We start from the raw sequence: 16,399 nt of genomic DNA, 5'->3' as shown, positions 1-16,399 counted from the left end.
GCTTCGCAGCGCCCCTCAAGAGGACATCCTGGAACGCCACCAGGTCATCAATTGGGGACACCCTCGTATCCGGTGATCCTGACAGGGTAGGAGAACGCTCCCTGGAACCAGAGGATCCCGTGCGGGAGCGAGACTCGCGCCTCCTATGGCGGCGTCTCGACCGCGTGGATGATCTGTGTCGCGACCTGTCCCGCCTCCCAGAGCGAGAGCAAGAGCGAGACCTGCCAGTCCGTGGCCTCCCCACCGGTTTCCGTGGTGGGGTCCCCCTCGGAGCCTCCTTGGGTGCAGGTTTAGGGGTCCCCTTAGGAGGTACAGGCAAAAACGGCAGCGAAGTGGACCTCGGCGGAGGAACCTTCGGCTGCGGTGCCGGCCCACGCGGAGGGACCGGTGGCGGCGGGTCGTCCGCTGGAAGTGGAGGCAGTGTCGGAGGATCCTCTTCAGGCAGATGAGGAGGAGTGACCGCCTTAGGAACAGGTGTATGCGTCGACCGAGGCCGAGAAGGAGTGTACACCACAGAGTATACCGTGCCCTGTGATCCTTTAGGCGAAGAGGGCTGAGAGCCCGCCCCTTCAGCCGGAGACCGCTTCCTCTTGCGTCCCCCACTGGAAGCAGTGTGACTCCTGGGACTAGAATCCCTCTTGCGACGCTTTGGAGATCCTGACCGACTCCCAGACGTCGACCTCCGTCTGCTCGACGTCGAGCGTCGCTTTTCCGGCGTCGAAGGACGTTTCCTTGACTCCGGCGTCGAACGCCGCCTCCGCGACGTCGACCTCTTCTTCCTCGGCGTCGAACGCCGATCCCTCGACGTCGAACGCCGACCCCTCGACGTCGACCTCTTCCTCCGCGACGTCGCACGCCTCCGCGACATCGAACGGTCCTCCCTCGACGACGAGCGTCGCCGCCGTCGTCTGGATGCTCTCGACGTCGAGGATCCCCTCGACGTCGACCGGCGGTGTCGCCTCGACGGCGAGCGCCGATGCCTGCTCAGTCCATGACGTCGGTATGAAGCCCTCGACGTCGACGACGAAGACGACGTCGACGGCGGCTTCGTCCGCGGTGGCTTCGACGTCGAGTCGTCCCGATGTCTCGACCCGGAGCCCCGGGGAGAAGGGGAGCACACCGCCGTCATCCCTCTCGACGTCGTCGTCGACGCTATCGACGTCGACGGAGACCTGGATCGCTTGCTGGGCTTCCTGCCTCTGGGGAGCCCCCCAGAGGCCTCAGCAGAGGCAGAGGGAACCCTCCCTGACTGCCCAGACCCACCTGCAGCCTGCAGGCGCCTCTCCTCAAGGCCAGACAGCCTGATCTTCGCCCTTTCCTTCAGAGTGCGAGTTGTAAACTGCTGGCAGATGACACACTCCTCAGGGACATGATCTTCAGGGAGGCAGACGATGCAGACCTCATGTGGATCACCTCTGGCCTTCTTCCTCTCACATGCTGGACACTTCACAAAGAGTCCAGGCATTTTAGAGCCCTAAAACACCTGAAGCAGCACACAGAAGAGAAGAGAAAACCAAGAGAGTAAACTGCAACACTTTTAGAATACAAAAGTGCCAAAACATGCAATAAACCCTTGAAACAAGGGAGAGCTCAATGCCAGGGTCCTGTAAGCAGGAGCCGGAAAAAAGAACTGAAGTCAGTGGGACCTGCTATGCATTCTGGGATACTGGGAGAAGGTTCTAGAAGGTTTCCTTAAAGGCACAGTATCCTGTTTAAACCACATAATGGCAGCCTATGGGGCTTGTCTGTCCAGGCCTTCCCCTCTATCATTTCTGAGGTTTTTTTTTGCAGTAAAAGCATGGGAAATCTGGACAGGCTTTGCTGTTTGTGGATTTTTGGTGGAATTTCTAGTTGAAGTACTGGACAGTGTAGCCTGTGGATATAGGCTGCATTATTTGTCTTTAAATTTTCTCTTAAGTGTCTTTGCAGTTCTGCAATTTTTTCGACAACTTTAGAGATTATTTTTGATTGCCGGGGTCCACGCACATGGGCGGGACTATTCACTAGATTAGGACTATACACAGAGATCCCCTACTACAGAAGGGGTTAAAGGATTGTTGGGGTGGGCGATAGACCTTCTCTACCCGAGAGTCCCGGACAATGTTGGCAACAGATAAGGGGCTGGAAGGAGGGAGCGGTGGGGGAGGGAAGAGGGGTTCCTGCAGTTTTATGGGGGTGGGTTTTTGGGTACTAAGTTGGGGAGGGGGGGCTGTTTGGAGCAGAGGGGGAGATCAGGCATGTCAGAACGGACACATTTGCAGCGGCACAAGACACCTCATCAGGGAGGAAACAGAGCAACACCACAGCAGAGAATGGCACGACCACGGATAGACACAGGGAACAGACTAAGGGCACAGAGGAGCTCTCGATACTAACTTGGAATGTAAATGGCCTGGGTAGCAAGATTAAAAGGGGTCTAGTGAACGCGTACATCAAAAGGGTGGGCCCAGACATCGTCCTGCTACAAGAAACACATCTCATGGGTAGTAACTGCAATTTCCTAGCAAGAGGGCAGTATAAAGTTCTGGCACACGCGGGTTTTACTAAAGGCTCAAGAGAGGTGGCGATTCTGATTAGAGGGAACCAGCCATTTAAGGTGGCGCGGACGTGGGTAGATACAATGGGGACATTCGTGGGAGTGAGGGGCACCTGGAAAAGGAAGGAAAACACGATATCGGCATATGCACCCCCGAAACTGCAAACAGCTACACTGTCAGGGGTAATGTAGGTCCTTCTTGACACAGCTGACACGGTACAGATACTGGGGGGGGATTTTAATGATGTGATGACACCGACCCTAGACAGAACAGGTGATAGGTCTAGAGACACGACCCCGACACCCCTAACTAACACGATCAATGCCATAGGAATACTAGATATTTGGAGGTGGCTGCACCCAGAAGACAGAGCCTATTCCTTCTTCTCAAACGTGCATAGGGCCCACTCAAGAATAGAATAGACTATATATTCCTTGCCAGACACGTCATCTCAAGGGAGGACACGGCAGAGTATAGAGCCAGGGGGATTTCAGACCACTCCCCGCTTATGGTCAAGGTAGGAAAACGAACTCGCAGACAAGGGACCTGGAGCCTGTCGGCGTGGGACTTACAGGACCCACAAATGCTGAAAGGCATTAGGGCCGACGTCAAAGTCTGCATAGCAGAAAACGAGGGCTCGTTAAGGTCCAAAGTGGTCTTTTGGGAGGCCTTCAATGCGGTCATGAGAGATAGGGCTCAAAATAGACAGGCCGAGGCGACCCGAGCTGTCAGGAGAGAGGTGGAGCTACTGGAGGTACGGATACTAGAGCTAGAAAAGGCGTACCAAGGTACTAAAGAGGCAGGGACTCTACGGAACCTGTTAGATACTCAGAGTCAGTACAGGGAATTAGTAATGGGAGAGGCTAAAACGCAGGCACTGGCGACTTTACATTGGCTATATGATGTAGGAGACAAGTCAGGCAAATTGCTTGCATGGCTAAGCAGGAGGGAGAGAGACGCCAGGTGGGTGGAGCGAGTGCGTGACGCCCAAGGGAACTTAACGAGTTCGGACGCACAGATTGCGGACGTCTTTGCTCAGCACTATCAGGCGTTCTATGAAGCACGGGATCTGGGTACACAAGCGGAGGCCATGCAGTATATGGAGCATCTAGATCTCATGTTATTGACGGATGCCGATATAAAAGACCTGGAGGCGCCCCTAACGCTGGAGGAACTTAGGAAGGCCCTGACTAAGCTACGTGCAGGGAAGTCCCCCGGCCCGAATGGTTTCCCCGCAGAATTCTTTGAGAAGACAGCAGACCTCTTAGCCAGGCACCTGCTGGGGCTCTTTGAAGGGGCATTGGAGGACGGGGAACTGCCTCCGGACCTACGCATGGCCACAATCATTCCAATCTTTAAGGAAGGTAAACCACCGGAGGAGTGCTCCTCTTACCGCCCAAACTCCCTACTAAACATTGAAGTGAAACTCCTGGCGACGGTACTGGCGCTCAGATTACGGAAGGTGATCCCAGACCTGGTCCACCTGGACCAGACGGGGTTCCTCCCTGGTAGGGCGACTAGATTTAATCTTCGACGGTCGCACAACTGGCTACAGGAGGTGTACAGGAGACGGGACCCCCACTGGTTCCTGTCGCTTGACGACGAGAAGGCGTTCGACGCAGTTCGTTGGCCCTTTCTGGAGGGGGTTATGGTAAGGCTGGGCTTCGGACCGAATTTCAGGAACTGGGTGAAGTTGCTGTATACAGATCCCAGAGCCAGGGTCAAAGTAAACGGGATCCTGTCCTGGGACTTCCCAATTAGACGGGGGACCAGGCAGGGATGCCCCCTGTCCCCCCTGCTCTTCACGCTAACGATAGAGGTGCTGACAGCGGCCTTCTGGCAACATCAGGATATCCGGGGTTTTCGGGGGGCCCTTTGGACGCCGCAGAGGAGAAGATATCCCTTCATGCGGACGATGTTCTGCTATACATTACGCATCCAGACACGGCAATCCCGGTGCTTTTCGCAGAATTAGAGCGATATGGAGCACATGCAGGTTATAGGATCAATTGGCATAAATCCGTGTTGTATGACCCCAGAGGACGGGACGAGTGGACGGCCCTTCCAGGGAGATTGCAAACGACGGCGGTGGGCTTCACCTACCTCGGCATCTTTATGACGCTAGATAGATCCATCTCGTACAACAAGAATGTCGGACGAATCGTACGTAATTTTATAGAAGATGCGAACAGGTGGCGGTTCCTTCCCCTCACGCTCCTAGGCCGTGCGGCTCTGTTCAAAATGATGACGCTGCCCAAGCTATTATACGCATTCCAAAACTAATATTACCCCCTCCCCCAGAGGGTGTTTCAGGAAATAAACTCGGACGTCCGTACTTACCTTTGGCTTGGCAAACAACCTAGAGTGGCACTGACGACCCTACAGCGACACCAATATAGTGGGGGGATCTCACTTCCCAGCCCAGAGGCCTACTACTGGGCAGAACACCTGGTGGTTATCAATGACTGGTTTCATGCCCCGGCCAACCACCCCACATACGCATTGGAGCGGTACGCTATGGGTACCCGCCCAAATAACTATTACCTATACAGGGGTATAGGGAAAGGACGGCTGCTGCCGGCTACAAGGCTTACGCTGGGGCCCTGGAATAGAGCGAATAATGCCATTGGGTGGGAAAAGAAGCCTTCCAGGCAAACGCCCATATGGAACTGCACATGGCTGACCGAACTGAACAAATTGAAGGGGTTCAAACAGTGGGACGACATAGGTATCTCGACTCTGGGAGATGTGATTGCGAACGGGGTGCTGAAGCCGTTCCCAACCCTGAGAGCGGAATTTGCACTCCTCCCCACACAACACTTCAAATACGTTCATCTGAGACATGCATGGAGGGTGGAGACGATCGCAGCAGATGAGCTGCCGGAATACTCACCCCTGGAGGGCCGCCTCCTCCAGGAACAAATCCCGGAGAGAGCAGTGTCCCTTTCGTATAGGACCCTTATGAACAACATGCCTGACGGGGTCGGTACCCTGCGCGCTAAATGGGAGAATAACGTGGGGGAAATGGATGAAGTAGACTGGGACACTGTTCTCATGCATCCAAGGGAGGTAGCAATCAAATCTCGGCTGAGGCTTATACAGTTAAACGTCCTCCACAGGACTTATTTTGAAAGGGTGCACCTACATAGAATAGGGAAAATAGGAGACACAAAATGCCTAAGATGCGGCCAAGAAGGGGGGGACTTCTACCATACAGTCTGGCTCTGTCCGAGGATTCAGGAATACTGGGTGGGAATTCTGACAGAATTCGGCGAAGTGCTGGAAGCCCCCTTGCCGACAGACCCAAAATTAGTCCTGCTGGGCATGACGAATGATGTAGATCTCGCCCGTCCGTTATTGATCTTCCTGGTCTTGGCCCTGGTGGTCGCTAAGAGAGACGTGGCTAAATACTGGGGGGCAGCCGAGCCACCGCAGATAGAGGAATGGCGGCGAGGCCTAGACCTCTATATGGCAGCTGAAAAGGTCACATACAAAGCACGGGGCTGCCCGAAGAAATTTGGCAGGTTCTGGAGTAAGTGGAGGAAATATCGAGGTATGGATGGGGGGTCTGTGAGGGAGATGGGAAGAAGACACATTCAGAGATAGGAGGGCTCAGGGGACACTTAGATGGGACACGACAGATCGGGATACTGACGGAGTTGGTGACAGGGGGTGAGAAATGCAATGATGTATTGTTCTTCTGGATGAGATTGGGGAGATGGGGGGAGGAGGGCCGGGGAAGATTGCCAAATGAGGACATGTCTGTTTCGCTGCACTATGAAAAAAATGCAAATAAAAAATGTTTATAAAAAAAATAAATAAAGGGCAATGCATAGCACATATGGATTAGATGGATGATGCAACAATCTGATGTGAAAGTCTTCCAATAAGTAGAAAAGTGGGAAACCTATCCTCTACTGGAAGACTGTGGTGTAAGATGAAGTCAGAGGGTATTAAGATAACAGAGCCTGTAATGAAAGGTGATGACTGGATCGGCAGCTGCTGCTGGTTATGATGACATCCCTTAGATTCACACCTGCCCCGAAACCTGAAAGGAGCTGTCCATTTGTTGAGGTGTCTGGATCAGTTGAGAAGGTTGTCTCAGCATGGACTGTTGTACTCTACAATAGCCTTGAGATTCCATGTACCGCTGGTGCACATGCCTTGCTGGGGATGCTACAGTCCAGTCAGTGTTCTGTACAGTGATTTAGCAGTAGTTATGTTACTCGCGAATCATTCTAAGGAGGAGACGGCTGAACAGAGGGCTGCTTGGACACGCCCATGAGAAGCCAGTAGAATTAATTTGCACAAAGCTGTGCAGAGTAGTGACTGTGCCCATGGATCGAGTCACAGCATCTGTAGATTCCAGATCGCACTTCAGAATCTGACTGGAAGAATACAAACTGTTGCTGACTAGATCAGAAAATGTGGCTTTTTCATGTGGTCGGTTAGGATGAGGTTTCATGTTTGTCAATCCCCACATAATGTGGACGTAGGGGCCTAGGAGGCATTCGCCTGTCAAAGGAAAGACTTTGACTTATGGAGTCAATTCAATAAGCTTTATTCAGTTGAAATAAAAACGACCATAAAAGCACATATTAAAACATTGTTATAAACCTATACAATTCATTATATCAATGGAATACATTCTTAACTGTTAATGCACTTTAAAACATCATACTTTTCCTTAAATTAATTGATCTTAAAATATAAGTTACAGTATAAAAACAAATATCAGACTCTTGCATGGTAAACCGCAAACTCGTAGCAGCATTTGTAGTTAAAGTGCGATGTTTTTTAAACAAAGGTTTGAGGAAAGCAATACGGACGTTCAAATACAAAAACAAGAAAGTGCAAGGTGCTCTGTTTAGTTTGTCCGTCACATGGGCACGGGGAATCGGGATACTTTTTAACACAGGGAAAGGCTACCAAATGGTGGACAAGGCCTAATCTCATTCTTGTAAGAATTAATTGATGTGATGATCTAGTTACCTTGCACAAATAAGCCTGGAACCCCATAGTTTCTAAATAAGAGTAATAGAACTGGCAAGTTGTCAAATGACCACTCCTTTTTTTACGGTCATGTTTTTTCTCCCGCAAAAACGTATTTTTCAATTCGATCTTGGGAATTTCTATTACACCATTGGGATTTTCCAAGATATTTATATGAAATAGATCTTTGAAAGTTTGTACTATATAGTTGAGCCAAGGAATCTTTAAACAATTATCTAATTGGAGACAATCTTTAATAATGTTTCTGTTAAATGTAGTCTCTTCTTTCAACCATATAGATCTCCATAACAATAATGGTCTTAACCCAATTAGATCTGTCAGGTAATTGATCCCCACTTCGCTGTGTATTAAATCAGAAGATGCAGAAGTGGGTAAACAGAGCAACTTTTTAAGAAACTTATTTTCCTCTGTTCACAGGTCATCATGATAGTAATGACCCCATTCCCCCGCACCGTAAAGTGCGATTGAGGTACATCTAGATTGATAAATGTGCACCATATCTTTAATTTGGCGGTCCCCGATTTTGGCAGCAAACCTAAAAACCCTGTGCACACTTTTTACCAATTTGGACCTAACATTCATCGTTTCCTGCGACCATTTACCGTTACCGGAAAAAGTTATCCCTAAGTAACAGAACTTATCTACTGTGTGTATTTTCTGTCCTTCTACAAAAAAGGATTTGGTTTTCCCGGGCCTCGACCTACAAATCATAGAATAAGTTTTGGTCTTATTGATCTGCAGTTTTCTACCCTTAATAAAATCAACAAACTTATCTATTAGCCTCTGTATCCTATAGGTGTTCTCGATAAAGGTACGGCATCATCTGCATGAAGCAGAACCGGCACATCTTGATCCTACACCTGAGGTGCATCCGACTTTACAAGTTTAAGTGCTGCGTCCACTGCGTTGATAAAGAGTGTAAAGAGCAATGGAGCAAGGACGCAGCCTTATGGAGTCTAGTTTCTTTCACTGTCTATCCTGAGCAGTCATGGGAAAGACATTCATGTTTAGTTCTGAGTAGTAATCTTGGACCACTATACTCGCTGGTGAAGGTTGACTTGACAGAAATTGTGAGTCATATGTGACATGTCTATGACCTCTATCAATATGTCCATGAACTGTTGAGCCTGGGAAGGGGTACTCCTACAGACAGAGGGCTGGTTCTAGAAGAGCCTCCTTAAATATGAGCAGGGGTTCTGCAGCTGAAGATGAGAAACCTTCCCTTCGCAGAAGGAAAGGTCACCTCCAAATCTGCTGCTTTTCATACTCGGGGCTTGAAAAATCTAAGAATTCTTACTAGACCAGCAGGTCTAGTGTTTTCGAAGATCTACTCGACCTAACTGTAGTGCACTTGACTTCTGAGAGCAAATGTGACAAGTTAACAAGATTTAAAGGCATTTTTATAGCTCAAACTTTGTGCCCAATAAAGATGCCTTTTAAATCTTGTTATCGTGTCACATTTGCCCTGCTTTCAGAGACAGAGGTCAAAAGTCAGTCTTCCTTCCTACTCGCCAGAAAGGGAGAGTAGGACCTAAAAATAGCTTGCCCTAATTAAATCTGCTTCGCAAATGAGAGCGTGCGAGTGGATTTTTCAAGCCATGATACTACTGTAGTGTAGAAGAAATATCTGCTGAAGGAGGGCAAGGAGGGTACAGGATGATCCCTTCTGGTGAAGTATAGGGCACTTTGTAACACAAGATACAGCCCAGATTAGTATTATAGGAGGAGTATTATAGGAGGAAAGCAGGCAATCAGCCTCCAAGTCATTACAGGATAGGCAGCCATAAGCCGTAACAGAAACTGTAAATTCACCGGAGTCAAACATTTTTTTCCATCTGGGTGAGTCTTTGAACCCTAGGAAAGTATTCCACCAAGGGTTAATCATCAAAACATATCTATAATATCTATTTAGAAATGTTGGTAATGTCAACCAACTTCATTCTTAGGACCATAGTTGAAACCAAAGGCGAGGTCTGAGTTGGCACCCTAGTATAGCCGGTCCGGATGGACAACTGCGCTTTGGCAGGCTTTAACTTCCACTAAGGCGTGATGTCAGAAGCTGTTGGGGTCGGTGCTGTGAGTATTGCACAGACAACAGTATCAAGGTTGTCCTTGCGAAGACGCCTATGGGGGTACCAGAGCCACTCTGTACAAGTTCAGCATTGCTAGTTGAAGGTTTTGACCTTGGCACAGTCTCCAGACAGAGCCAGGCAATGCTTTAGCATCCTTTTAAGCACCTATTTGGATGAGGGGAAAAGTCCAGCTTTGGGAAATGGAATCAAGACTCTAAACAGTCCCAAGAGCAGGATCATTTCTTTGAGGAAGAAGATGTTTTCCCCTTTCTAAGTCACTTTCTGTTGGGAAAATCTTTTTGGTGATCATTCCCCATCGGGCAACTTACCTGAAGGAGCAGCGGTACACTACCCTTGAATGTCTGTGGCAAAAATAGTTTGGCCACCCCTCATGGCTTTTAGGTGCATCGAAGTACAGGAGTCTGAGGCTATGTCGTCATGTTGAAGTTCAAACCTATCATACTGATGTCATGCATCCTACCAAGGCATTTTCATACAGAATTTTCAAAGGGGTTTAAACCTTAATATCAGAAGAAAAGACATTTGGCATTATAAAGTGTCAAAAAGTCAAGGAATTTCAAAGGAGAAATACTGAAAGAGCTCTGGGCAACCGAAAAGGTGCAGAACAAAAGGAACGGAGGTCAACATGCAAGTTGGGGCTTAAAACACTACAATGTTATCGTATCTGAAGTACATGGCGGAGCTGGAGACCGATTGCCGGGGAATACGCATTCCAGACCAGTTTGGCACCTATAGGAATATTCCTAGGGCAAGGAATATGGCAGATGATGCATTTATCAAAACCAAAACTTATGTTGAGATATCCCATTGGGTCTCATCAGAAGCATTGTTGGGGGACAATGCGAGTTCTTTTTAAGTTAGCTTGAAAGGAAGCCCAAAAAAGAATTGGTTGAGCTGTGCTACAGTAGTAGCGTAGCAGATGACTGTCAGAGCAGTTGCAACAATTACATATGATCACTGAAATATCTAGCACTTCAGGCATAATATACTTGAAATGTGACCAAGGAGTGAGCCTTTAATAAGGTCAGCTGTGATGTACCTTGCCAATGAGGTGGTCAAGCCTTGGTCAGTGGAAAGGATCTAGAGAGGATGTGTCCCTTCTCACACGAAAATGATAACTGATGGCACTGATAGAGCCTGAAATTAAACAAGACCTGTGTGTCAAATGGGAAGTGAGTAACATGATAACTAGGAGGAAGAAAAATTGCTGCCATCATATGAATTATACCCTTTGGCCTGCTGGCCATTGACCTTTCTGCACTTGTCGACTTGCGTGGGACAGCTCGTGGACAGCTCTTGCATTATTAGTTGGGCTACACAGCTGCTGCTACAACCTCACCGTGCTACAACAAGAACCTCCAACCCGGATGGGTATTGTGCTCCTGGTCACCTCCAGGTGGTTTGGACTCTGTCCCCTCTGCTTTCAGGTTCTTCTCATCTGGATTCCATGCCCTCATTCCACCGGCCTGGTCCACAAGACTCTGTAGCTGCTGATCTTCTATGAACCTCCAATCAAACTATCAATCTTGAATTTGTGAAGCACGCTGCTCACCCGTGATGGTCTCAAGGCGCTTCGGGAGGGGGGTGTTAGTGTTGTGCAGCTCCATCTTACTCGAAGAGCCAGGTCTTGAGGCTCTTCCTGAAGGCTTGTAGGGTGGGTGAGCGTCTGATGCTGATTGGGAGTCTGTTCCAGGTCTTTGCTGCGATGAAGGAGTAGGCTGTTCCACCCGTTCTGGTTCTCCGGATGTGGGGGTTTCGGCAAGGTCAAGGTCGGCGGAGCGGAGTCTTCTCTTGGGTGCATAGAAGGAGACTCTTTCTCTGAGGCATTGGGGTCCGGTGTTGTGGAAGGATTTGTATGCATGAGTGAGTAGCTTGAAGGTCACTCTTCTCGAAGGGGAGTCAGTGGAGCTCTCGTAGGTGCTGGGTGATGTGGTCTCGTATGGGCATGCCGAGGACCAGTCTGGCAACGGCGTTCTGGATGGTGTAGAGTCTTCCTAGCAGGGACTTTTTGAGTAGAGGTTGTTTCCGTAGTCCAATCTGCTGGTCATGAGTGCGTGAGTGACGGTCTTTCTGGATTTGGGGGAATCAATTTGGAGGTCTTGCGGAGGACTCAGAGGGTGTTGAAGTACGGGGAGGAGACAGCATTGGTATCTCGGGTCATGGTGAGGGAGAAGTCAAGTATGATGGCGAGGTTGCGGGTGTGGTCTGTCGGTGTGGGGTGTTTGCCGAGGGCAGACAGCCACCAGGTGTTGTCCCTTGCAGAGAGGGTGGGTCCGAGGACGAGGACTTCTGCCTTCTCCGAGCAGAGCTTCAGGCAGCTACTGCTCATCCAGGTTGTGACTTCTTTCATTCCTTCCTGGAAGCTGAGTCTGATGGTGTCAGGCTCCTTTGTGCGGGAGAGGACGAGCTGGGTGTCGTCAGCGTAGGATACTATGCTGAGTCCATGCTCTCGGACGATGGCGGCGAGGGGGGCCATATAGATGTTGAGGAGCGTGGGGCAAAGTGATGATCCTTGGGGTACTCCGCAGCTGATCTCTGTGGGTTTGGAGAGGAAGGACGGGAGTCTGATTCTTTGGGTTCGGCCGGTGAGGAACGAGCGGTTCCAGGAGAGGGAGGTTTCCTGTATGCCGGCGTCCTGGAGTCCTCGGCTGGCATCCACTGGCGGTTCCAACAGCGCTTCATCCTTATGCCCCTGGGCTCCCTGGCGTAAGTATCCTGGTGCCTCCTTGGGTGGGGTGGCTCTCCAACCTTCCTTGATCCAAGTGGTTCATTCGGGGTCCTTTGGGAAGGGTCCAAGAGCTGTAAAATTCCAACTGTGACTTACCCTGCGTTATCCTATGGGCGTTTGACCTGGTATAACCACTCTAAACCCGGGTGCTTTGGAGTCCCTGGCTACTCATCTTGGGTGGTTCAGAGTTTCCCCTGGCGTCCTCCATCCTTGGTGGCTTGTGCTGTTTTGATACTTAACCTCACATCCCACTATTCTAGTTTATGGTTCTGCCAACCGGTTGGGCCCCAGGTGTTTTTCAATGCTACTTACCTATTTCTGAAGTATTTCTTGTGTGCAGTTGATATCTCAGAGTAGGAGATATACCAAGTTAGTGTATAGTGTGTGCTAATAAATACAAAGTTTTTTATAATCACCTGGTGTGGTTCTTTCTTGTGTGAAAAGCTTACTGACTGACTATAGTGGTAAATGCACTTGCTTTACACCCCTCCTGAATAAGCCTTAGCTGCTCTCCATAGCTACCCCTTGAGAGCTCTGGTTTTCAGGGACCTAAACAATATTACTACGGGTTGACTGGACTCAGTGCACAGTGCCTCACACAGAGGTGGACACTATATACTGAGCCAGATTACTACACCCTGGCTACAGATGTAGTCCTGCATTTGCTCTGACAATTATGGAATAATTGTAATCATTCAATTGTTTTTCCTTTTGATTGTATGGTTTTGGACATTTTAACTCATTTAATTCTTAACTGCAATGTTGCTTTGATGTTTTTGCATGTCACCACATGCGATATTCTCTCAAGAAAATCTTAGTATTCTGAGCCAAACTACTAATGGTGAACCCAGGTATTCCTCATAGAAATAGGTATACCTAATTGCTATTAGATTCTATTGAATCAAGGAGAAATTGGCGATAGTCACATCAAGACTGCAGCCTCTTGCAAAAAGAAATAAATATATCAAAACATAAATACATTATTTGATAGACACACTGATACACCTTTTCCTTCATTTTCAGTAATTATTTTCAGTTACTGAACTAGTGGTAAAAGTATTCTGTCCGATTGGTCTAATAAACTAGTTTGTTTATAACTGAGTGAGTAAGGTGTGAAAAACCGTCATAAGTAGAGTTTGTGCATAGGTAAGTAAGATGCAATATAAATAAGTGCATTCCACAGTAACACACAGCAAGATAATATGAATGGTTAATTGTTGAAAAGAAATCTCACCTGGAACTAGTTCCATAACAATATAAATAGGTTGCCTTTGAGTGCAAACTCCTATTAACTTTACAATATTTGTATGGTCGTACTGTTTGAGTATTCTGAAAAAGAGTAGAAAAGGTATATTCAAAATTAGCATTTTAGAAAATTTGCTACTTTCTACTTTAATAGTGAAGTTTGTAGACAGGATTAAATGTAAAGTAAAACGCTTTCTTACTTGCAAATTTAGTTAACTTCATACAGCACATTAGTTCACATTCTCTACTTGTAATTTCTCTCAGTAGATGAAAATGATCAAATACAAACTGGACAAAAGACAACTGGCTGTAATTAGTCCTCTAATTAACAAGTACCTTCCTTTCTCAAAGACCAGTTCAACTATGTCAAACAAATATTTCGAATTTTGTATGTCAAAAAGCCTGTGGTCATATGGAAATATGTAATCAAGAAGTGCCAAAGCACCAAACCTCTGCAAATGTTCTCTTATACCTCTGGAATGCTCCCAGTGGGAATTCTTGCTAGTCAAAGCAATACTCAAATCATCCAAATTTTTTATTTCTCATTCCAAAGGTCCTCAGAGTGAACTAAGTAATGTCATGACTGGGTTATTGTGATAATCTGCACATAAATGCTTTACAATTTGAAATTCTCAAAGCCTTTCATGGTAATCTGCCAATCTGGAAATACAACAAATGTGAGAATAGTAGTTGTGGTTTCAGTACTACTTAGTGCATTATATGCATTAGGAAATTTATCTTGATATGGTCCACATTTCACAGGTGCATCACTCCCTACCAACAAAACGATGTAACTTACTTAGTGCTCCGTACATGGCCTACCGAGTCAACTACAATTCCAACCCACCTTTCACTACAGAGAAGTAAAAAATGTATATGCCAAAAAGGCAATAGTTGTCCATTTATAATATGCTCATTTATTGAGACTCCTACTCCAGGCTGGGAGAAGATCTATTTTAGTTCAGGCTTCAATAGTGTGTGATACCACTGCAATTGAGCATTGCAGAACTGAGAGCCACCTATCATTCTGTTAGATGATCAAAACCTGGCTGTACAGGCAACATGCTCTGTTCTGGTATGACGTACACCCTGAAACATGACAGAGGCAGCAAAGTGGGATGTGTACAATTTAGAAACAGCCTGACATATTGTCAGGGTGACAAAAGGAAAATGTTACTTACTCAGTAAGCATCTGTTTGTGGCATGTAATGCTGTGTATTCACATGCTTATCATAATACTGCCATGTAGCACTGGGTTTTGAAGTGTGCAATTTGTTTTTCTTCTAAGAAAGTCTTTTGAGTCTCGAGGTAGAATGACTTCTACTCTTGTTGGTAATGCTCATGGGCATCGACTCCAGTGTTACATTGTTTTCCCACAAGTCAAATGAGGATTGAATGTGAAGCACAGCTTAACATAGCGAGATGCCCATGCTAAATAAATGTGTGATAACTTATAAAATTAACTGAGGAGTTCGTGGATGAGGGAAGAGGAACGCTGCATGTGAATCTACAGCACTACATGCCATGAACCTATGCTTACTGCATAAAAAAAATGTTCAGTTTGAGGCATGTGTGGCTGTAGATACATATGCTTAACATAGACTGAAAAGTCCTCCTTGCGTGGTGGTTACAGTTGTTTAAAATAGTTTGCATAGAACTGCTTGTCCAACATTTTGCTTGTTGCTTGTATGCCTTACATATTTCAGCTATAGGAATATTTCCTAGGAAAGCTACTGAAGCTCCTTTTTTTACAAGTGGAGTAAGCTTTAGGAGGGATTGGTAAAGTTTTTTAAGCATATCATGTTGAATGCATCTGAAAATCCAACATGCAATGCCGGATTTAGAAATAGAGAGGAGAGGGGGAGAGCCAACCCAATAAACCCTTGCGAGTTTGGGCAAATATTAACAGTATATGGTTTGTTGCGCCAGCAAGGGAATTTATTTATCAAGATGATTTTCAGATTAAGATTTGTGTTGTTAATACTTACAGAATCTAAATCGATTAAATCAATACCTGTTACAGTTTAAATCAGATTGTAATTTTCTGACAATCAATATAACAAAAAGACTAGTCAAATGATGTAGTCAAAGTAGAGAAGAAAAACAACACGGAATAATCTTTTTTGGGAAAAATATTTCTTATTTATATTGTTATTTGATTCATAGGGTACATATCAACAATTCACGTTGATTGCAATGCATTACAAATGAACAAGGGATTTCATAATTCTTCCTGTATTTCATCTGAAAAAAAGTCCAATCCTGGATGAAACAAAAGGTGACATTTATCTTTCTTAAATAAAAAAATCACCTACACAAATATTCACAAACAATGAAATGGACTTGATGGTCGACGTTTCGGTCTTCAATTGTGTTAATCCATAAGACCTTCTTCAGGACAACACAGTGTGCATTTAGCAGTGACCCTTTGCAGTGCAGCCCAATCGTGACCTTGGATATTTTTTAAGCGCTCAAATGACTCTCCTAGGTAGTCCTAATGTATGTCTGATTTTGATCATTCACAGGACTAAATTTAAATGTTTTCTTTCTTTTGTTGGGCGGTCAGTCGTCCTCCTTTCACTAGTGCACTTAATGCTTCAAATTTGTCAACATAATCGTTTGGCATGGTATACTGGAGCCTCTCCGTGTCACGTCCTTTTTTTTCAGATGAAATACAGGAAGAATGGTGGAGTGGAGGAGTGGTGTTTTTGCGCCGACACTCTGCAGTCCAACATTTAGCTCGACTATGATAGGGAGGCACTTGGTTTAATAGCACGTTTCCT

At 46.8% G+C, this 16,399-nt stretch overlaps 1 protein-coding gene across 1 annotated transcript in view; it reads right to left on the bottom strand.

The window, feature by feature from the left end:
- The window catches only part of FER (FER tyrosine kinase), a 1,039,778-nt gene that overhangs the window by 265,038 nt on the left and 758,341 nt on the right, over nt 1-16,399 (bottom strand). Inside the window, exon 15 of the mRNA XM_078675464.1 lies at nt 13,606-13,700. Coding sequence (XP_078531590.1) covers nt 13,606-13,700 — 95 coding nt within the window. The remainder of the gene's footprint in view (nt 1-13,605; nt 13,701-16,399) is intronic.

The sequence above is a fragment of the Lissotriton helveticus genome, chromosome 2_1 (assembly GCF_964261635.1).
Source record: "Lissotriton helveticus chromosome 2_1, aLisHel1.1, whole genome shotgun sequence".
Taxonomy (NCBI): Eukaryota; Metazoa; Chordata; class Amphibia; order Caudata; family Salamandridae; genus Lissotriton; species Lissotriton helveticus.
This window is presented reverse-complemented; position numbering and strand designations above follow the sequence as displayed.